The sequence below is a fragment of the Tyto alba genome, unplaced genomic scaffold, assembly GCF_018691265.1.
Source record: "Tyto alba isolate M040663 unplaced genomic scaffold, T.alba_DEE_v4.0 Super-Scaffold_40, whole genome shotgun sequence".
Lineage (NCBI taxonomy): Eukaryota > Metazoa > Chordata > Aves > Strigiformes > Tytonidae > Tyto > Tyto alba.
The window spans coordinates 23,433,597-23,457,625 of NW_024881316.1; the positions used below are offsets into that span (position 1 = coordinate 23,433,597).

General features: G+C 40.8%; 1 protein-coding gene across 9 annotated transcripts in view; it reads right to left on the reverse strand.

The window, feature by feature from the left end:
* The window catches only part of LOC104361919 (E3 SUMO-protein ligase ZNF451), a 42,204-nt gene extending 24,210 nt beyond the window's left edge, over positions 1–17,994 (reverse strand). For 6 of the 9 annotated variants that reach the window (XM_042803267.1, XM_042803265.1, XM_042803266.1 and 3 more), the window contains exons 1-7: positions 17,705–17,938; positions 16,245–16,328; positions 6,767–6,850; positions 5,436–5,561; positions 3,786–3,897; positions 3,010–3,160; positions 1,498–1,624 (exon numbers count right to left, since the gene is read on the reverse strand). In XM_042803267.1, the coding sequence (XP_042659201.1) occupies positions 1,498–1,624; positions 3,010–3,160; positions 3,786–3,897; positions 5,436–5,561; positions 6,767–6,850; positions 16,245–16,325 (681 nt within the window). In that variant the 5' untranslated portion in view covers positions 16,326–16,328; positions 17,705–17,938. The other 3 variants (XM_042803259.1, XM_042803260.1, XM_042803261.1) reach the window with 3 other exon arrangements.
* Positions 17,995–24,029: the final 6,035 nt, after the last annotated feature.

The following is a 24,029-nucleotide window of genomic DNA, read 5'->3' on the forward strand; positions in this document are numbered from 1 at the left end:
CCAACCTAACATTATTAAACTCAGCTACCCATCCTTACTATACTGGCAACATTTCCACTCCCTTCTTGCACCACTGGGAGCGAGCATTTTCCCCAGGAACTATGGGCTCCATCAGTTCTTAGCTAGGTTCCTTTACTCAGGCTCTCCGAAAAAGCTTCTTCTGTCACTAAAGCAGCTCGTTTTTCTCATGTCTGTTCTTCCCTAATCTTGCTAACCTCCAGCCTCTCAAAATGCTGCTCCTCCTGACAGGCCTGTGACTTACTGAAGTCAACTGCTTCCATCCCCTTTGCTTTCTACATCAACTTCAGACCTCTGCCTTCAGAGCAAAAATCCTTCAATTTTCCTTCCGACATTTTTGCTTGCTCCTTTCTCACGTCACTCAAAGAATCTTCATGACATGCTTATGCTTTCTTCCACATCTTTGTTTAGGATTATCTCCCCATTTTTTCACACCAAAATATCCTATCTTCTTGATTGTTGCAGGAGCCACTCCCTTTCCCCAAACTTGTCTGTAAATCCTGCTAACACTCCTGGACAGACCACAGTCACACAACTCGGAAGCAATGGTAAAAGAGTAGGGACAAACTATGATGCAATCTTTCAAGCTTGTCAGGTATGACCGTGTACCAGGAGTTACTACTACTAGCTAAAAGCAGTCCGATTTTCTGAGTATCTAAAACTTTCCCTGAATTTAACACAGTTTCTAGAGACTAGGTGGGTACACAACAATATTTGTTATTAAAACACTAAACTTCGAAAATGCTATCCATTATCCAATTCCACACCAGACTGTTTAAATAAAAACACACACCCGGAAGATAACACCTGAGCATCTGTCATTGAACTGAGGTTTTACAGTGGTAAGTTATGAGCAGAAGGCAGAGAGCATTATCTAAAAAACAGAAGTGAAAAAAGCAGTGGTAGGGAGGAACAATAACAAAAAAAGCAAATACTATTAGCTTATATTAAAATCAAAACTCAAATGCTAGATTATCCTTTTTCCTTCTGTAAGTTAACTAGTGAGTGGAAGCAAATTATCAGAGAGACTAGAAACACAGAAGAAATCACCCAAGTTTCTTTTCTCATTCTGTTGCCTCTGTTTCTTTTCTCATTTCTGTTGCATCTCCTTTCTGCTGCTTCTCTTTACAGTCACTTATTTCACCCTAATTTCCTTTATTTTTCATAGTCTTGGAGATGCAAAAGAAGGGAATACCTTTCAGCAACACCAATAAAGGGACAATTGGTTCAAGACAGAACTACAGTCCTTTCAAAGGTATGCTGTAAAGTACAACCTAACAGTCAGATCTAATGGGAGTACTGTCAGGATACACGAGGTGTTTGAAACACATCAGAATAAGAAAAATTATCTTGAAGATTTAAAGAAGGGAGGGGAGAAAAAGAGGGTTAAAAGAAAAAAATATATCAGTGCATAATTATATGTCTTGAAAACCCTCTAGTATGTTCAGTCTGGCGAGTTACTTATCCTTAAGATCTTGCCTTAGATAAAAGATGATCACTGTACTGCTGAGAGGTTGAAAATCTTTTGCAGCATATCACACAGGCAAGAGCATTATTTGGGGGTCCATGTAATGTGACTGTTGGGTCACAAGGAGAATGATCAAACCTGGAGAAGAAGAAATAATTAATAAACTAGTCCCCTCTAAATAGTCAAAACATTTTTTAATGGGAAAAGTTCTGTCTTTTGAAGCTGCTGGACAAAAACTTACCAAATCAACCTAAATCATAACATTCCTCACTTCCCCTATCATTAACTGCATCAGTTGAGGTATCCTGTACAGAGGTGATTCTCCCTGCAGCTTACCTGCTATAATGACCACTTTGCAGAGGAACCATACTGTTTTTAAGAGCAAGAGAACCAACAAAGCTTCAATTTCCTACAGAGGGATTTTAATTTTTTTTTTTTTTTTTTTTTTTTTTTACCTCCTTGCACTAGTTCTGTCTGGGATGGAGTTAATTATCTTTGTAACAGCTTGCAGGGTGCTGTGTTTTGGATTTATGAACAACAGAGTTGTAGCACAGGGATGTTTTAGCTATTGCTGAGCAGTGCTTGCACAGCATCAAGGCCTTCTCTGTTACCCAGTCTGCCCTACCAGCAAGCAGGCCGGGAGTGGCTAAGAGGCTGGGAGGAGACACGGCCAGGACAGCTGACCCCAACTGACCAAAGGGATATCGCATACCATAGGACATTATGCTCAGGAATAAGAGCTGGGTGAAAGAAGATGAAGTGGGGGGATGTTTGGAGTGATGGCACTTGTTTTCCCAACCAGCAGTTATATGTGATAAAGCCCTGCCTGCCACTAGGAATTCCTTATTTTGCTTTGCTAGCATGCACAACTTTTGCTTTAATTATTAAACTGTTTTTATCTCAGCCCAGAGTTTTCACACTTTTACCCTTCTGATTCTCTTCCCCATCCCACTGGGGTGAGTGAGTGAGCAGCTGTGTGGGGCTGAGCTGCCTGCCAGGGTTAACACACAACACTTCCCTCAGCTTTCCTCCTTGCCATCGTCCCCATGACGCATTCACTAGTTAAAAGGCAGCATATACTGGAACTGACCCAAGACACAGTGAATGCTGACTAGTAATGATCAGCTATGTACACATCTGGTCTATAGCTCTTGCTCCTCTTTCCCTTCATTAAGGGCATTTTTTTTACCTTGCCATCAAGTTGTGTATGTTAGGATTTTGCTCTTTTTCATTTGGATGAAGAAATAACAAAACTGGGTAACAGAAATCTTGTTTCTCAAAAAGCCTAGATATTAAAAAATGCTCTAAAGAAGAAGAAATCAATTCTGAATTAAAGAAAAAACAAATAAACATAGAACCAGTCAACCAAGAAGTTCATTACATCATCTGTATAAAATCTGTAATGTATTAACCTGCTCTCCAAATGATATTTCATCACTGTAGGCAGTTTAAAGTAGACTTGATGCTGATGTCCTAAATTTGATCATATTCTTTCATTATTATTTCTTGCACTATGTCCTTACCTTTGAAGGTGACCAAGAAGAAGATGTCCATTTTCAAACTCCCTGTTACAGTGCATCACAGGACAAGATATGGGACTGCTGTTGACTTGCATCTGACCTGCCTTCTTATAAACACCCTTTCTTCCACTGTTAACAGTGCCAGGTTTGAGACCTGTGTTATAAAACAAAGCACTTAAGCCTCTGTAATTCAGATTCTGGTTAAGAAAACAAGTGAAATAACACACAAGCTCTAAACCATTTAAAAATCAAGTTATATTGAATCTTAAAAGCAAGCTAACTAATGCACTGTAACTCAATCCTACTACAGTAAATCGGCTCTTTCAGGTGAAGAATCTTGTCTCTTCGATCCCCAGCAGAATTACTTTTCAAACACTTTGACACCCTTCCTCCAGGTCTTCCAGGCAGTATTTTAAACTGATCGAACTTCCTAACATTATACTTAATTATGTAGATATTTTCCTGAGCAACAGTTCAACGGTAATGTTTTTCCTTCTAGCAGCTTTGCTTATAAAAGTAGTTAACATTCCCCAGTGGTTTCTAGACTTTATATATTAAACTTTCTAATCAGTAAAACATTAGAAGAATAGCTTTAAAGGAAATGAATATGTAAGAACTTTCAAGTGCCACACTCCAAAGTTAATATTCTAAGATTTGTTTATGTATAAGAGGCACCTACAAGCTCAATGTCACTACTGCTCACTGCAATTATCACATGTTCTATTCTGCAATGCAGAGCTTAAAAAATGTATCAGTGAAACTGAGTTTCACGTTCTTACCTGGCATTTTTAACCACTGGTCCACACATAATCTTGCAGCTTCTGTGTCACTGTGTTCCCGAATAAATTCTAGTTCTTGCAAACCGTGAGCATACTGGGAATCAACTTTCTCCTAAAGGAGAAAACATCAGGCAAGGTGGTGAACAAATTAAAAAAAACCCGACAAATTCAAGATTAAGTATATATACCAAATTTTACACATGGGTTTCTAAAAACCTGGGCGGGGGGGGAAGACACAAAACCAAAAATACACACAACCCAATCAACATAAAAACCTAAGGGAAAAAAAACCCCACACTTTCAACTTGACTGGCTTCTGTATAACACAATAAAGATGCAGTGTAACACCAATAAAAAATTAAATTTAAAAAATCGTATTGATTTTTGTGCCCTAAATAAAAGCTATAGCTTAGGTCAATTAATTTACTTTTACTGCACCTACTAAAGTTGCTGAAGCATATAAATAACCAAGAAATTTTTTAAGATTTTAAGATTATAAAAAGAAACAAATAATAATTTTATTTTTTTTTTTAAAAAAGGCAACACAAAGTGCTTATTCAAACTAAGGAGTCGATTTGTTCCACTGCCAAGGCAAAAGAAAAATAAAATGGCAGTTTCACTTTGAAGAGTAATTTTAATTCTACAGATTGCATTACCTGATGAGTAAGGAGCCACCCAGCAGGAAAATACCATTAACAAAAAGATTTTTTAGCCTTCATTCTCAAACTACTTTAAAAGCTACACAGCTATCTCTGACTTCACTTTACAGTTGAAAAACTGTATGTGAAGACATTAGCAGATTGCCAGATTCTAAGTGGAGGAGACAGGAGAGGCATGTAGCCCTCGGGACTTCAAGTCTACCTTGGACTATATTTAACAGCCTTTGTATTACAGTTGCATAGTCTATTGTAGACTATAACAAACTGTAACTATAGTACAATTATGTGACTTTAAAGGCCATTAACAGTGTTCAAAAAATTAGGCTGGAAAGTCAGCATGTCCCACAAATACTGGATTTGCACTTGTCCCTGCCAAATTGCATGAGGTTCTTGTAAGCCTGTTCCTTCAAGCTGTCTAGGTTCCACTGACAGCAGCGCTACCCTTACGCCTATTGGCTGCATCTCCCAGTTTGTAATAAAAATTTTAAAATCCATGCCTTTCAAATGGCTGCACTATACAGTTAATAGGATTCAACTTTAAAATTATGGCTTATACCTTGAAAATTTTATCCCATTATAAAATATTACCTGATACAGAGATTCAATGTGGCAAACAGCTTCCCCAAAATCTCAGACAAAAGCAGCTAGATAACTATGTTTGATGCATGTTAATTTGTGATAAATGTTATTTTTCAATCATTTAACCATAATAATTGATGTTAAGGGCCCTCGGCTATATATACAAGCAAGAGAACAAGTTTTTGCCACTGAAGCTAGTTTCCCCCCTGACCCCCTTTAAGAACTGCAATAAGACTAGCAAATTGGTCTGTTAAAAGCCTCTGAAGAGACAAAGTCCATACTGTGTTTCAAACAATGCCCCAGAAGCAAAAGATCTCTAGTTCCAGGTCTGGCTCACCAATCTTTATTTACTTAGTAGTGAAAACAAATACATTCTGCAAGGCCTGTTACTGAAACAAAATACCTCCAATACCTTAAAAGCTTTGTTTTTTTCTTCTTTTTGCTGTTTCTCTACTTCAACATGGCGTGCCAGACGATCCAAGGTTGATGCAACTCGTTCTTTCTGATAGTCAATGTGATCTTTACGCTTAGTATTTCTCTACAATTGTAAAGTTCAAGTTTTATTTGGTAATTATCAAGTTACAGGCACTAATATGGTGAAAAGGGACTTTTCAGGCACTAATATGCCCAAGCATCAGGACATAATTCAATAAAGATACTCTGATCCTAAGTTCTATGATCTACCTTGCTAGTTTTCACTCCCTATTTACTATCATCTGTAACTTCTGTTAAAAAACCAACCAACCAACCCACCCCCACACCCTTACATATGCAAGGCACTTCAACATCAACATTAGCCTCATCAAAGCACTAGAAGGAACATACGATGATTATGCTGGGTGTCCTAGAAGTCTCCAACAAATTAGAGATTAAGTAAATTATGTGTAGGGAAACAAAATTCCTGAAGATTTCAAAAACATGCAGACCATCTGAAAAACTGAGAACTGATACCATTCTTGCTCTAAGACAACATTGCCCTGTATCTTCAGAAAGGCAGATCATTAGCTTTTTCTAGCTTAAGGGACAAGCCATATACTGTTGTTTGCTCCTGCTACATGATCAGCTCTAGCAATCATTACAGTGGAGTGAGCCTGTGCATGTGCAGAAGACCCGCCCTTCCTTGAGAACCAGGCTTCTTACACACATTCTCTACTGCAACACTGGAAAGCAGAAGTCAAGAGATGGACACTGCAGCCAAAACCAACTCTAGTATCAGTCACTGTCCCTCTCAAAGGCCCTGCAGAGTAGGCACGTGATACATGAATTGACCAGCCTGCCTCTGACTCATGCATTCTCAGGAGGGATTATGAAGAATGCGGCTGAGTTAGGACCAGGTCATCTCTCCTCCAACCCATAAACTGCTCCTCAGAAGTTATTTTAAAAGGCCTGGGAGTAAGCCAGATACATTTGCAGGCTAGAGACTGGACACACTGACTGCTGAGGTCACTTTTAAAGTGACATTTTTCTTTGACACATTTGCCAAAACCACTGAAAGCCAGATAAAAAGTTTCAAGTCCATTTCAAGCCACCAAAAAATGGCTCTGGAAATAAATGAAGTGTTAGCATTCTTGCCTTCCACTCAACAGTAGGTAAAAATCAAGATACTTTAATGTTGGTTTATTTATCACTTGTTAAAAATACCTCTAACAAGTTTTTTGTGAAGAGTAACTGATGGGAAAAAATACAGGAGACTAATCATTTCATTTAACTGAGAAGTCCCAAAATACATTACAACATACTCACGTGAACATAAGAACTGCTGTTCGGTTCTTCATCCTCACTACTGACAAGATCAATGCATTCAAGTACCGGTCTTAAAGGTCCTTCCTGAAAAAAGAAAAAAAAAAAAAGTTAAAAACACACACACACAAACATTGTCTTCCTCAGAGATAAAATGTTGCATGCGTTATAGCGCACTGTCAGCATTAGCAATACCTAAAGGAGGATTTCACCAAAGTTTCAAGAGGGTGCAGTAATGAAATTCCTGCGTGGCAACTTTTTCACTTACAGACTAATCCACAAAATTGGTAAAACTTGTAAATAAGTAAGTATTCACAAATAATTAAAATATCAACATCAACTAGGGAAAAAATCAAATTAACAGTCTTGGCTTGCCTAATAATCCTATATTCTTCACCTTCTCTATCAACTTAGATCTACATTTTTAAAGATGCTCAACTTGTACCATTAATTCAACGGTAACAGGGTAGCAGGCTGTTACCAAGAGAGGAACAGTCTTAGATTTCACTAAGCAATGCTAGATGGTTTTTCCTAGGTTTTTTTGGGTTTTGTTTGTTTGTTTTTAAAGAAACACAAATTAAATTGCAACTCCAAGTGTGGTGAGTTGACCTTGGCTGGATGACAGGTGCCCACCAAGCCACTCTATCACTCCCCTCCTCAGCAGGATGAGGCAAGTCCAATAAGATGGAAAAAGAACTTGCAGGTCAAGATAGAGGCAGTTTAATAAAGCAAAGGAAAAGGCCGTGCACGGAAGCAAAGGAAAACAAAAGATTTATCCTCTACTTCCCATCAGGAGGTGATGCCCAGCCACTTTGTAGGAAGTAGGGCCTCAGTACATGTAACAGTTGCTCCCGAAGACAGACAACCATAATAACGAATGCCTCCCCCCCCCCCCCCCCCCCTCCTCCTTTCTCTCAACTTCTATTGCTGAGCAGATGCCATATGGTATGGAATCCCTTTGGTGAGTTTGGGTCAGCTGCCTTGGCCATATCCCCTCCCAAGGGTGCCCACCCCCAGCCTGCTGGTGAGGGGGGAATGTTGGAGAGAGCCTGGATGCTGTGCCAGCACTGCTCAGAACACTGGTGTGTGATCAACACCCTTCCAGCTCCCAATACAAAGCACAGCACTGTGAGGGCTGCTATGGGGAAAATTAATTCCATCTCAGCCAGACACAATACAAAATGAAATTAAACTTCTTAGACATTTCAAGCATTAAAAAAAAGTGGGAAACAGTTTCATACACATATAAGCCCTGAAGGCTACTCCTTTCTGAGCAGATATTCCATATAAGCAGGTTACAAGTGCGTTCTCTGTATTGGAATCACAATGAGAGTGAGGTCATCTTTTTTAAAAAAGAAGAAAACACATTTCATCCATTTACATCCCATACACAGAACCACAAAGACACAAGCCTAAATAGTCTGTCCAGCATTCAGTTGCAAAGATGTGCATCCAGGAAGCCTGTTCAGGATTCCACAAAGGGATCTGGAGGACAAAGGACCCTTGCTATCAACAAGTAATTAAGTCTTCTCTATTCTTCCTAGCTTGGCAGCCATGTGGCTCCTTTTGCATATTTCCCATCTTTTGCCTCTCTCCACACTGCCCCTTCTCTGTGAGCCACTACATTTTTGTCTCCTCCTTAGGATGTCTTAAGGGGCTCTAGAACTGTTCTTTGTCTTCTGCAATCATCTTAATGGTTTAAACCTTGGTTTTAATTTGCATGAATGCTATCTCTTGTTTTATTGATCTAATTTTCTTCAGAAACTTCATGTAGATGGTCTGTGACCTCAATGACCTGCTAGTCTGGGTAGTATTAACACCAGTTGATTTACATGCCTTCATATGCCTCCTTTTTTTCATTCTGTCTGGTGCTTCCACATGTGCACGCACGTGTGTATATTCCATTCACTTTCCATTCATACCAATTTTAACATTTCTAGTACAAGCTTCTTCTTCTAGTACTAGCAGAATGTTGGCACAAACATGAAAAAGCAAAGAGGAAGAAAAATTAAAGTCGGCAACCCAAACTATGCATATAGGTCATAGGTTTTTTAAAGATGATGCACAAAATAATGTCTGGAGCTCCATCCACACTCATTGCGGTAAGAGTCTTCAGTTTTTAAAAGCAAAAAAAGAAGCACTGTGTCCACACAATCTGATGTCATGCAAAAAAATCCCCCGTATCATGCTACATTATCACATGCCAACTAAATCAGTATAATGAACATGAAACAGGATGAGTAAGTTTACATACATGAAACAAAAATATTCCTCGTGATCCTAACTCACATCCATGGTAATGTTGGAAAACGGGTGAAGAAAAAAAAATTGTTTAGGGTAGCATAAGAACTTGGGCAGTCAAACGCCTGCAACACATTGTCCGTTGCACAGAGGTTCTTGATCTAGACAAGTATGATAAACACCTCCCGGGGAATGCGTAAATGGAGAGGCTCCATGCGTAAGTTGGGAGACTCATAATCAGAAGCCCCTGTCCTTGAAGATTAAGGCCCTCTGAAAAATAATGAACTAGCTGAAGCTAGGCAGGAGATAAAGTGCAGACATAAACCAAAGAAAGGGAAGTTCTGAAGTGTAAACAAAGTTCAAGAAGGCCTCTGTTTCAAAGACCAACAGAGACTGATAGAGACCACCACCAACCCCCATGGAAGCCCTACACCATATGCATAGTAATTATGTAAATATCATAATGAGTTTTAAGAAATTTGATGAATATGTGTCTAACAGTGATACAAGCTTTGGCTACTGTAACATGGTGGACATGTTAGATGGAATGATTCCCTCGTGTCCCCAGCTGAATAAAGTAAAGTCTGCTCATTAACGCTAAACCCAGCATTAAGGGGTTTTCATTCCTGATTTTGATGACAGTCAAATGTGTACACATCTTCAGTGCGAGGTGAAGTTAACTAAAATTGCCACATGCCATAAAGTTTCCCATCCAAATCTTGAAAGTTATTATCTAACCTCAAAGTAAATAAACCAAGAACAAAGACAGTTTAAGTTTTTGGTAGCGAGGTGGGGTGGTAATTGTTGGTTGCTTTTGTTTGTTTGTTTGTTTTTCCAAGTCTGTACATGCAATGCCAGCTACATCATCATAGGAGGGTTTGGGTTGGAAGGGACCTTAAAAATCATCTAGTCCCAACCTCCCTGCCATGGGCAGGGACACCTTCCACCAGACCAGGCTGCTCAAAGCCCTGTCCAACCTGGCCTTGAACCCTTCCAGGGAGGGGGCAGCCACAGCTGCTCTGGGAAACCTGTGCCAGTGTTTCACCACCCCACATTAAAGAATTTTCCTTACATCTAACATAAATCTACCCTCTTTCAGTTTAAAGCCATTACCCCTTGTCCTATCACTACATGCCCTTGTAAGAAGTCCCTCTCCAGCCTTCAATATGACAAGAGTTTTTGACTGAACTGCAGTATTAGCCATTTGTCTGGCAATATTGCTGCTAGATGCCACAGAGCTGTTATATACTCCAAAGGTACTCTTTATCTGTGAGGAAGTTAAGTTTTGCAGGAAAAAGGACTTATGACAGTCAGCAGACTGCCTTCTTGAAGAGGTGCAGTACTATATCCACCATCTCTGCCATATATTTGGCAGTGTCCTCAAGATCTTAACAATCAACCAACTAGGGCAGGCTAGGGAGATTCACTGCCTCATGAGAGGCAGCAGAGAGAACAGCAGGATGTAATTCTCTCTGCTGTCCTTACCGCATCTCATTCTTTACATTCTTTCACCTTTCAAGGCTGTAAAGCTGTTCAGATGGCAAGGATCTTGAGGACAACAGTCCTCATTGTCTCATTGGGGAGGAAGAGGGATGAGATCTTGGACAGATGACAAAAGCTTGTATCAGTCAAGCTGGAGGCCTCAAATTACCCCAAATAAGTGCTTAATTTTTGTGAATAAATAAAGTGAACATAGCTTTCTAAATTAAATCTTAAAAAAAAAAAAAAAAGACATATTTGCCATTGTAGAAACTGACCTCTATAAACTTACAAGAAATTAAATCTTTATTAAACAACAGGTATTAGCAAGTAACAGTTTAAAGGCACACTCAGACCACTTGACTGTCCAATCAGTTCAATGAAGTGTTTTGAAAGATTCAACTCAGATCCTAACAGCTGTAGCTTCTTGAAACACAAATATTTTCCTTATTTCTGTTTAATTACTCCCTGGGTTCAACGATTAATTAAACATTTGACAACTGACAGCTGAAAAGCAGAGTAACCTAGGAAGTTCTAGTGACCAGAACAGTAAATTCAATTGAACACAAGTAATATTATACTTGTTTAAATGTTGATTGCATACATGAAACATTCTGTTTTACTTCTAAATTCTGTGTGTCTTACTAAACAATTTTTGTGGACTACTTTTTGGGTTGCGTTCCAATTTAAACACAAATGCAATATGGTAATTCTTTAAAATGACTCCGCAAAGGTATATACCTCTACCTTCCACAAAAATAAAATGGGGGGGGGAACAACAAAACAAACCACCACACCATCTGTCTATATACACTCCTGAATAATAACACAAGTCACAAACGTAGCACTTGACTACCAACCAGTGAAACCAGCTAGTCTAAGAGCGTAAGGACTACAATCCTGGGTCTGATCAAGAACTCATCTGTGCTACAGATGATTATTTTGATGAAGTATAAGAATTGGGGAAAACAGTATAACCTATAAGTATATCCACTCAGCAACTGCTTAAGTTAATATGAGAAACCTTGATTGAAAGTCATCATTAAATGCCACAATACTGGTTTAGATCCATCCCAGCTGAGTGCCATTATTCAAATGGCTCCAAATACTACTTCTAAAGAGACAGGGACTTCAGCATGGGCTTATCCTGACAGCAGTGCTCCTCTCTGCCAATAGGTGTTGATACTAATATGAAAGCAGAAATTCAAAGCCTCTTTATTCAGTGGCCCAGGATAGAAATCATCCTCATGGAGGGAGACTGAGTCTAGGACTCTTCCCTCAAATGTTCACAGTGGCCTTCTGAGAATCCCATGCAAGCTATAGCTTCACATGGACTTCCTGTATTTTTCATCTTGATTGGAGAAGTGGTGCCAGGTGAAACATATCCTTTTTCATCAAGAGAGAAGAGGTATTGCTAGCAAACATTCCCAATTAATACGCCAGTACCACATGGAGGAAAGTTCTCAACAGTAGGAATTTAGTTTTTGCCCCATTGGCTCACCTCTGCACAGGGTGAGCCCCAAATTGAAAGTTAAGAGGAGTTGAATTTCTTCATTTTTTCCAACTGGTTAAATTAAATAATAACATAATGCAAAAATAGTGCCAACCCTGAGGATTCCATCACTGTAAGCAAGTTAAGAAGCCAAGGATCAGTTAGCTTCATCCAATTTTTTGTATGTATCTGCAAGATGAACACCACCAGCTAAAAAGTATCTTAGCACACAAGAGCCTGATGTTATAGAAGAAACAACATGGACAAGAACTCAACAAACAGCTTAAAGTTATGGCCTCTCTAGCTGGCTATACCGGCAGACTAGTCACCCAGAAAGCCATGAATGCTCATATTAAGATATGCTCAGTCTTCGCATTCAAAAAAACCTCAGAACTCCCAAACAAAAACCCCTCATGTTCCACTTATCAATTACTTCTCTAAACTATCTCCAAAAGCCACTCTTCTCACCAACAGCCATGCCACTCAGCAATAAACCAATGGCTAAATGACAGCTATTTCAGTCACTAGAAGAATTTCTAGGTTTTAATTGATAGAAAAATTTCTTTGGAGTCTCCAGGCAGCTGTGGTGTCTCTGCTCTTATTCATAGCTTTGGTTGAAAGCATTAGCATTAAATCAACAAAACTGTAATTTCACTATACTATGCAAAATACCAATTATAACAGTTGATATAATCAAATCTGTTTAATCGCTGGCTGATAAAGATGGGGCCTCATATTCATCTCCAAGGACAGTTTTTTTCTCAAGGAGTTCTGTGAAGCTCATTTTTACTGCCTCCAGAAGTCTTAAACTATGGTCTCACTTTCTTCCTCTCATTCATTTCAATCAGTGTTTGGATCATCAGGCCTAGCTAACAGACACTTAGTTCATGGATACATCATATAAGCTTGGTTGGTTTGTTCAGTTTTTAGCTTTACATGCATTCAGACCAAATACCCAGTTTACTTAAAAAAGCACAATTAAACTTTTGCATAATTATACATACACTAGAATACAGAAAGCATGAAACTAACTTTCAGTATATTTGACCACACACTTAACAAATCTTTGACAAAATAATTACGTGAGCATATTTGAATATACACATGTAAACACACTACCATTGAACAAGCTTAAATTAAAATAAATTTTAAAATCTGACACAAGTTGTACTATTTGTGCTCTAAATCTCTGTCCCAGCAGATTCCAACTTTAAGACTGCTGAGTAACTGAACAATGTTGTGAACCAAAAGGCACTTAGAAAGTTTTAATTTCTGTAACGCAGCAAATATAAAAATCTAAGTCCTTGGCTGACTTGGGTTGGGAGCAAAACCAAAAGCCCTGGTTCAGAGATCCTTCATAACACCTCTATAATTTTATTCTGTTCCTGCTGTGATGCAGCTGAAAGCTAGAGACACAAATACCTATATACCTGTATATTTAATATTTGACACCTCAGGGGGAAAGGAAACAAAACATTTAAACAGTAACTATCATGTTTCAGCAAATCACTTGGTTTTGGTATATCCCAGGGCCAAATGTGCTTCAGATATCATTTTTACTGGAAAACAACTACAAGGAAAATAAAAAACTTTATGTGCTCCTTAAGACCTCTGTAGGAACTCGAAGAACTGAAATTGTTTTTAATTAATCAATTTTTCTAATATCAACAGTTCCCAAAATAGGCCAGAAGTCCTCTTCAGGTTTGAAATAAAAACAAACATTAATTTGCAAGAAAGTAAGTGGCTGCTCCAACTCTTCCAGGATAGAAAGGAGCTGTATCTTTTGTTATGAAGTGGTACCAAAACATTGTAAAAAGCAAAAGCTACAAAGTATACAAAGTATGTTTGTTTTTCCTGGATCTGAAATTGAAAACAATTTAGAGATCATTATCGAATAAACCAAGGCCTATGGAAGTATGTTTTCCTTTGAATTCGGACTTTTGAAATAAGAATCACCAATAGTGAAGAAAACTTGACATAAATGTAATATTGCATCAGAAAACAAAAGTAATTTTTAAATACACAGATCTTCAATTTTCCAGTTGAAATTCATTTTGGATACATAATCTTTGTATGTACTTAACAAATGTTTACAGAAAATAAACATAAATACCCTCCTTAACAGTGCTTGCCACTGTAACACAACAGAGGAGTCAGTAAGTATTTAAACAGTTTATAAAACTATGTATTATTTTGACGTCCAACAAAGTAACAAAGGTAAGAAGAGCGCCTGCTGAGAAAAGCCACCACCTTTACTAGGGATAACTTATTTTTTTAAAAAGAGCAGCATAATGATGAGCCTCATCTTTAGAGAAGTTAGGAAAAAAATATGAGTGGATCAATACCATTAAAAAAAAAAAAAAAAAAAAAAACAGAAACAAAACAAATCAGGAGTCCAATGCTTTGCATTGTAGATTAAATTATATTTTCCAGCTGGTATGCAAAACTTAGAATTTAATGATTATAAGTGGACACAATATGTTGTAATGCAGAATTAAAAGGTGAGAAATTATGGAAGAACAGCTGCAAGTTTCCTGAATAAGGGTGAAGCTAAGAACTCAAAACCTCTGGCAGCAGCAGAGATTGCTTTTGCTCCATCAAACAAGGACTTTTTGTCATAATCCTACAGTAAGAATTGAAATACTCTGAGTGATTGAAACCACACCAAAAAACTAACCAACTTAAAAAAAAAAATAAAAGGATAAAAACAGATTACATGGTCTATAGCTATTTGTTTTCTATTAAAATGAGCACAGGCTGAGATACACAACATTTATGAAGCCTACACACTTCTAGTCAGACACACTATTATATGGAAACAATGATCTAAAGCTATGCAAAAGGATTTCTAAACTATGCGGCAAGTCCAAGCTCACCCTCACATTTCTGACATTAGGTGATGGCCAGGGTCACACACCTTTCCCCTTGCATTCATCAATGACAACAGTAAACTCCTCAACCCAAAATACCAATCCCACAAACAAGCCTAAACACAGTCATCTTCCTATATATAGCAGCCTCTCTCAGAAGCAATCATCACTGGCATCACAAAGGCTCCATGTTATCCATAGGCAGAACCAAAGGAAAAAAAAAAAAAAAAGGTAGCAGAATTGTTGGTTTTATTAAGTCTCTCTTCTTTCAATTACTGCTGTTGGTGATCCAACAGCCTTTCAGTCATTACACATTCAGAGCTCTACTAGCTTCCTCATTCTTTGCGCAGTGTTTTGTGAAAATGAAACTGATACAGTCTTGCTACGCCTGAATGCTTGTAGGTATAATGAACTATGTATAATGAACTTTGAACTCATCAGTTTTGACCAAATCAATTAAAAGACAAAGAGGCGTCCCAGATAAACTCATTTTTGCAAAAATATACATGTCCCTCATAATTGATCACCTAAATACCCCTGAAGAAGTCTGTACATTGGACGTAGGCTTTAATCAAATGCCATAGAAACCAGAAAAAAAAAAAATCTAGTTATTGTTCAGCATTAAAAATTAGACAAATCCATAGGAAACCTGCCATTATTACCCTTAGCATCAATTAACCACTTGATCTCATCTGCATGACTTGTTCCTTAGGGAAAATCATCTTGCATGTATCCCTGCCATACAGCACCACTTCACTGATGGTGGATTGAGGCCAGAACACAAGCAGCACGAAAAACCTTTTGCTTTTCTTGGATATTCAACAGATTTAAGTGTCTTAAAGTTACATTCACATAAGCCACATGTCCGCATTAGACTAGATGTTGTACTGTAGCTATTATATAGTGCTTCACAATTTGAGAAGACTGTTTAAAGCTTCTAACCCATTATTTCCTTCCTCTTCTTCTAAATAAAGTCTAGTGGTTTTGATACTGTTTTGCAGAGCGAGCTGTGCTTCATTCCATTAACTTCAGTGGGACAATTTGTGAAGCAAAATGCCATGCAATACGATTTCCATAAAAGTCATCTACAGTGAATTCTCATATACCTCACTGACCACTAATCCTCTACTTACCTGCTGGGATACTCAGGTATTCTCCCTATAGGACCACCTGACATCATCTTATACTCTTCCAAAGAAATGCACACAAACCTTAAACTTGTTATCTGTCACAAAGATTCACAAATTAAATTATCTTTAAATCAAAAAATAACACTTTCCATCAAAATATAATCAAGATCATCAAAACAATATGCTAAGATCATCCCCTCCGATTTTACTGTGCTACTGAGAGCATACTTACTACAAGCAGCAGTGTTTCCAGTATAAAAGCTACTTACTCCAATGAACTCAATCTCATCTTCACTTTCAGAAGTTGGCGATTTACTCTTGTGAACGCTGACAGAGCTGTGAGACTCCATAATCTTAACAGAAACAAACCAAAACATATTTAACTTTATTTTATAAGTTTTCTTCAACTATACAGCATTTTCTGGTTTATGCCTGTGTGCTGGTTTTGGCAGGGATGGACTTAATTTTTCTTCTTAGTAGCTAGAATAGTGCTGTGGTTTGGATTCAGTATGGGATTTGATACGAGAAGAACGCTGATAATACACTGATGTTTTCAGTTGTTATTAAGAAATCAAGGACTTTCCAACTCCCCATGTCCTGCTCATGTGTAGATGCACAAGGAGCCGGGAGGGAGCACGTTCAGAGCACCAGACCCAAATTAGCCAATGAAATATTCCATATCATGTAACATTATGCTCAGTATATGAAGGAGGGGTGGCCAGGAAGGGAGGGCTTCTCTCCTGCTTCACTGCCGGATCTTGGTATTTTGGGATCACTATCTGGGAACGGGCTGGGCATCAGTCAGCAGGTGGTTAGCAATCACATTGTGCATTGCCCGACTGTACTTTCCATTATCGTTATTGTTTTATTTTATTACAATTATTAAACTGGTTTTATTTCAACCTACGAGTCTCCCTTTACTCCTCCAACTCCCACCCCCATCCCTTGGGCAGGGGGAGGGTGAGCAAGAGGCTGCGAGGTGTTTGGCTGCTGGCCGGGTTCAAACCACGGCAGCCTGCTTTGGCTTTACAGCCTACAAGCACTCAACAAGCCTTTCTGTACCATTCACTGACACGGATGAGAAATACCAGAGTAAGTGTTAACAACTTTGACTCGTAACACGCCACTGTATTTTTCCAAATACGTAAAACGTGGCCTGATCTACAAAGCATCCCAGCTATCTCTTATATCCCTCCAGCAGCCGTAGCTATACCGCGCTGCCGGACTTCAACAACATGCCTAAAACCGAAAACCACTGCAAGCGACAGACCGGGGCTCAACCCTAACGGCGCCGTGCTTCCGCTACAAGACGGTGGTTTAGTAACAGGCGCGGGGCGAGCTCAGGCATAACTACCAGCTCCAGGTATTTTTCGACGCTTTTGGCTACTTCAGGACCACCGCAGGGCCAGAGGGCTGAGCATCCCGCCCCAAAACAACGGCCGTCCTACCAACCGGGAGACCTCCGCGGGCGGCGCGGAGCCGCGGCCCGCCCCAGGGCGGCCCCGGCGGGCGGCTTTGCTGACTCACCTTCCCCTGCCCGCCCCGGCACCGCGACACTCCGCCGCCGCCGCCGCTCGGGGAGGGGGGGGGGGCGGGCGGGGGAAGCGGCGGCCTCACCGGGCGCCCGCTCCTCGCCCGGCCGCCCCGCGGGGGTTGGGTTGCTAAGCGACGGCCCCGCGCCCCCTCACAATGCCCCGGCCCCGCCGCAGCCCCCACCGGCCCCGCTCACCCCGCCGTCAGCGCCCCCGGGGCGCGCCTCCTCTTCCTCTTCAACCCGGGGGCAGCGGGAGAGGGAGAGGTGGGGCGGGATCGCGGCACGGCTTGCCGGGATTTGTAGTTGCCGACGGCTTCGCCTCGCTCCCACGCGCCTCCTCTTCCCCCATGGCAGGTGCCGGCGCTACCGCGGCAACGCCATGCCGCAACGCCCACCCCCTCCCTCCGGCAGCGTTTCGGGGCCGTTTCCTTCCATACCTTCCTGCTTTCCCTCTTCCGCCTTCAGGCGGGTTGCATAGAGTTCCTGCCCAAAGGAGGAAGCCCCGCAAGCCGCTTCCGGGGAGGAGGAGGAGGGAGGTGGCGGCCATTGGGGCTGGCAGTGGCGGGGGCGGGAAGGCGGGAAAATCGCCTCTTGGGGGAGGAGGGCGCGCGGGCCCGGCCGTTAGCGCCGCGCTGGGGCGGCGGGGGCGGGGGCAGCCGCCCCGCTGGGGGCTGAGGGCTGAGGGCTGCCCCCGCCGCGCTGGGCGTGCTCAGCCCACCTCCCTGTCTGCTTATCCAGCCCGGACACAGACAGCTCGTCCGTGAGGGTCTTGTGGGAGACGGTGCCAAGGGCCTTAGTGAAGGCCGGATAGACAATGGTCCATTGCGCTTCTCTCATCTACCGCGCTAAGCACTTTATCAACCTGGTCAAGCATGACTTCCCCTTGGCAACTCCATACTGATGACTCCTGATGATTTTTTTGTCGCTGGAAGTGCCTGGAAATGGTTTCCAGGGTTAGCTGCCCCATCGCCTTCTCAGGGATCAGGGTGAGACTGATCAGTCTGTAGCTGCATGCGTCCTCCTTTCTGCCTTTCTTGAAGATGGAGGTGACATTTTCTTTCTTACAGTCCTCAGGTACCTCTCCTAGTCACCATGATCAATCAGATTATCAAGAGTGGGCTCACAATGCTATCTGCCAGCTCTCTCGGCACTCGTGGGTGCATCCCATCAGGTCCCATGGACTCTTGTATGTCCAGTTTGCTTTCATATCCCCAGACCTGATCCTCTTCCACAACGGTACATCTTCCTTGGTCCAGGCTTTCCCCCTGATCTCTGGGACCTGGAATTCCTGAAGGTCAGTCTTACTAGTAAAGGCTGAGGCAAAGAAGGCATTCAGTAACTCAAGCCTTTTCCATACCCTATGTCACCAGGTCACCCATATCATTTAGCAATGGGCTCACATTTTCCCTAGTCTTCCTTTTGTCACCTCTGTATTTACAGGAGCCATTCATGTTGTCTTTGACATCCATGGCTAGATCAAATTCCAGTTGGGCTTTACCTTTAGTAACTTCATCCCGCTGTGCTTGAACAGTGTTTCTGTATTCGTCTCAGGATACCTATCCTTGCTTCCATCCTTTGTATGCTACATTTTTCTGTTGGAGTTTGACCAGGAGCTCCTTGTTCATCTACACAGGCCTCCTGGCATTTTTGCCCGACTTCCTATTTGCTGGGATGATTCACCTGAGTTTGGAGGACATGATCCTTGAATATTAACCAGCTTTCTTGGGTCCCTCTTCCCTCCAGAGCCTTATCCCATATGACTCTTCCAAGCAGATCTTTGAAGAAACCAAAGCTCACTCTCCTGAAATCCAGGGTTGTGAGCCTGCTTTTTACACTCCTCTCTCCCTTCAGGATTCTGAGCTCCACCATCTCATGGTCACTGCAGCCAAGGCTACATTTAAACTTCACAGTCCTAACAAGCCCCTCATTGGTACAAGGTCCAGCAAAGCACTGCTCTTCATTTGTCCTTGTTGGCTCCTTAATGACTCGGAAGAGGAAGTTATCAGCACACTCCAGGAACCTCCTGGATTGCTTATGCCCTTCTGTGTTGTCCCTCCAGCAAGTATCTGGGTGGTTGACGTCCCCCATGAAGACCAGGGCTCGCGAATGTGAGGCTGCTCCTATCTGTCTACTTCATCTGCTTATTCTTCCTAGTCAGGCAGACTATAGCAGACACCCCCTATAATGTCACCTTTACCTGTCCTCTCTCTAACCCTCCCCCATAAACTGTGATTTGGTTTCTCATCCATCCCCAGGCAGAGCTCCATGAACTCCAACTGCTCTTTTACATAGGCAGCTTCCCATCCTTGTTTTCCTAGCCTGTTCTTCCTAAAGAGACAGCCTCCCTTCATTGTAACGCTCCAGACATGGGTGCCATCCCACCATGTCTCTGTGATCCCAGCAAGATCGTAGCCCTGCAACTGCACACAGACTAGCTCATCATGTTGATTCCCCCCATACTGCATGCATTAGTATACAGGCACTTCAGAGAGGCACCCCAGCATGTTGACTGCCTAGAAAGGGATTGGAGGATTTCTCCATCACAGTACCTTGTAGGCATTTCCTTGCTTACATGCAGGTGCTGGAGGTGACCCCACTTAAGCCCCATCTTGTTGATTTTGTGTTCCGTTCCTGTCATATCACTCCATGCCCTTTGCTCTTCAACCACTCCCTCTCCATTCTTAGTTTAAAGCCCTCCTTATGTGGTCAGCCATCCTCCTGGCAAAAATAATTTTGCCCTGCTTAGTGAGGTGAATCTCATCTCTTTCAAGCAGGCGACGATCTGCAAGCAGGATCCCGTGGTCATACAACTCAAAACCTTGTCATCAACACCAGTTCTGCAACCAATTACTGAGTTTTTCTGTTAGTGCCCTTCTCCTCATTTCCCCTCACTGGCAGGGTCAAGGAAACATCGCTTGGGCCTCCATGCCCACGATTCTTGCTGTTTATCTGCTACTGCTCTCCTGCTTCAGCATATAGTTACTTTGAGCCACCCGAAGTAAAAGTTGGGTATGAATCATCTTTATTCAATGCATTGGCTTTAAGTAAGCGGAACATTGTAAATGTCACCTTTGAGTTGTGTGTCTATATAAAAGAGCTGCTTGCACACAAACAAAGCACTTTGCTGGTGTGTGCTTATCAAATCCTGTACACACAGGAGAGAGGGTACTGAGGGTTGCGTGTTAAATTTTTATGTTATGGGATCTTTGTGAATAAACAACTATCAGAAATAACATATCACATGGTATTTAATGTCAGCACTCTTTTAATGGATTTATTTTTCTTGTAAATACAGAGTTACTGTTAGTAATTTACTTTTAAGCCTCCTTCTGTCTGTGAATGAAAAAATAGCTTTATGATAGAAGATAGACTGCAATGCTAGTTATTTATACTAGTTATACACTCGTTAACAAATTTGTACCACTTAATCACTGCTGTTGGACTGCATGAACAACACTGATTTGAGCAGTTTTATTTCATTGTTAAAATAACGGAAACCTGACTACCACCCAGAAAATTAAAGCCAAAGCCTAAACTTTCATATTTTGCATTTATAACTTAAACTTGCTAATAGAACACTGATAGCAGCCATTCTGTTTGTAGCTTGCATTTGCACTTAATTACTTTTGATTCTTGAGAATAGATAATATGAAGTGCAACAGGAATAAGTTACTAGAACAGCAAGGTGACATTATTTTTCCAAACTCTGATACCCTGTGAAAATGACACTCATTTGAATATGAATTTTTCAGCAGTAATTCATGTAAATGTTTACTCTTGCAGTGTCCCAACCAAACATCCTCCCTGTATTTAAACGACACAGTTAAGGAAAAAAAATAGTAAGGGAATTGCCATGCAATAATGTCAGCACTTCCAATATGCTAACAAAACTCTGAATTTCAAAATTTGTGTATTTCAGCTAATTCCTGGGAAAGCACAGACTTCTCCATTTGAGTAAGCTTAGGCAAGTCCTTCTGCAGAGTTTGTTTCACAGAGAAGAGGAAAGATATAGCCTGCTGTACTTCTTGGCTGGTGGGTCACCTGCAAGTCACATTCACCATCAAACTTGGTAAGACAGTAGGCAATTTTTTTAAAATGCAGGCATTTGATTGCCGAAGATAGGAGCAGACAAACCTAGAAGGGCAGGGGGTACTCATGGTCTGCTCTTCATGAACTAAGGTCTCCAAGTCCAAACCTCCAAACGAAGTCTGGGTATCACACAGGATGTGAAAACTGTTTCTGAGCAGATTGACTTCTAAACTCAGTAATGCTCTCCAGCAACTAAATCTACATATTCATTATGTGTCCTTATTAATTTTCGTTTGTAGAATTTAAATATATTTTAACATCTTTGTTTCTCTCCTTGCTCCTTAAAGTCAGTGAAACATTGCCTTTTTAACCATTAATTTTCCTCTTGTTTCAACGTTGCATACTGCCACTTAGTCCTGATATAGAAAATTTAGATGTCTGGTGGTTTGGGCTTTTTGACTCCTATCTATATACCATAACAAGAGGGCAGATTAACTTGACATGCATTAAACCCCCTGATTTATTCAATAGTATACTTTTTCAGTAGGTTTTTTATCCCATTCTGAGCAGTTCATAATAAATAATGACCAAATTATTTTCCATGGTAATCTTCAAATTCCATCTAAAATGCTGTAATAGAAGCAAATAGTTCAAATTACTAGGTTTAGTATTGCTTACCTTTTCAGTGCTAAATCTCTGGTTACTAAATGCTGTACAGTCATATAGCTGTTAAGTTTTTCTGCAGTAGCTGTCAGCCTTCTCCAATTTTGAGTAATGCAAATAATGTGTCTTCTGTGATTCATATCAGAATTCTGTACTTCATGACACCACACATTTACTTATCACCAATTAATGTTGATTTTAGTGCAAATTTTGGGAGAAGCAGCATTAGACTGTTCTGCGCTCCTCTCTTTCTGTTACTTCTGAAGTTTCTAATCTGTGATTATCTAGTCTTCAATTCTGTGTTCTCAGAGTTTGTCAGGGTTGTTTTGGAAAAGCAGTTGTATTTTCTTCATTTTTGGTGATACTGCAAAGAGTATGGCTTTTCTGTTAACTGTGTAGTTGTGTAAAAGCTATTTATCTCCTGGTATCCAGTGGAATATCAGTCCTGTACTTTGAGGGGAAGGTACTGGCTCTTTGCAGCTTGCTTCCTCTTTACCCTTTTTTAAAACATTAAAATGTCTTTCTCTAATGTTCTCTTCATGCAGAACATCCATCTCTCTCCCTGGCCCGTGGCTGGGAGTAAGCCCTTCACCCTACCATGAACATTCTCCTTTACTTATGGTGATCTGCCAGCCCCACTGATGTTCCTTTGACAACTTACCTGGTCAGCAGATTAGACAAGCAGATAGTACAGGGTGATCTGCAGTGCTGCACCAGTGACAGGGAAAGCAGCCGCTCGTGTTTGGCTCCGTGTACCTGCCCAAGTGCTTCTACACCTCCCGAACAGCAGAACAGCTGCAACTGTGCAGTATCAGCTGTGACAACTGTAAGGTTGGAGAGCCCTTGTAACGTGGGCCAACCCTTTCCCCAGCTAAAAATTGCAAGCTTTACAGAAGCTGGCTTCAGAACAGTTATTAAAGAAAAAGAGAGACAAAAACCCCAAGTGAGTGAAAGAAAAAAACCCAGCCTTACATGTTAGAGTGTACAACAGAGGCTGATGTAAGAAAAGGCCCAGAAGGCAGTAAGGACAATAAAATAGAACAAAGACATAGCAATGTTTCATTTTATTTGATAGAAAGTTGCTTCAAAAATATGATTAGCTATATACATTTTTATATGCTGTACATACAATTACATATACAAAATGTACATAATAGCAACCATCCTTCTGTTACATTTATAGATGGTAGTTAATAACATGAGATAGAACTTCTATTTCATACCTGCTTTCATCTTGATCCTATCTACAAGGAATTGATAGACATGAGAGATGAAAAAGGCTAGCAGATCACTCCTACCCCAGCCTACACAAATCTTTACCACAGTGCATTTTATTAGTGCATTGTTCTAGTACAGTTGGGTTTGCAGCACTTCCCTTTAGAGGTATTTGGCTGCTAACCTTATCTTCAGGTTTTTTTCCTGGCATTCACCCTAATACCATTTCAAATTTATTTCTGTAACTCAGATCTGAGTTATAGAAATCCTCAAATCAAGCTAGATTTCTTCAACTTTATGTTGGTTGGGTTTTTTTCACCTTGATTCCTTAGTTGCTTGTTTGCCACGTATGAAATAGATTTAACTATTAGTACTCTCTGTTCTGGGAGAAGTCCACTCAAGCATGAAAGCTATAATCCAAGTGTTCTCTCCTTCCCATGCTACCAGCACACTGTAAACCTGGAATCAGTCTGAGAGGAAAAAAAATGTACCTTCCCTCCTCCTCCTCAGGCAATTACGGGGTGTATGATTGCCAGTGGCTCCCTGGGACAAGTGGTGTCAGATCTCAAGAGGAACTGCCAATTACTGTCATTTTTCTGGTCCCAGTCCCACG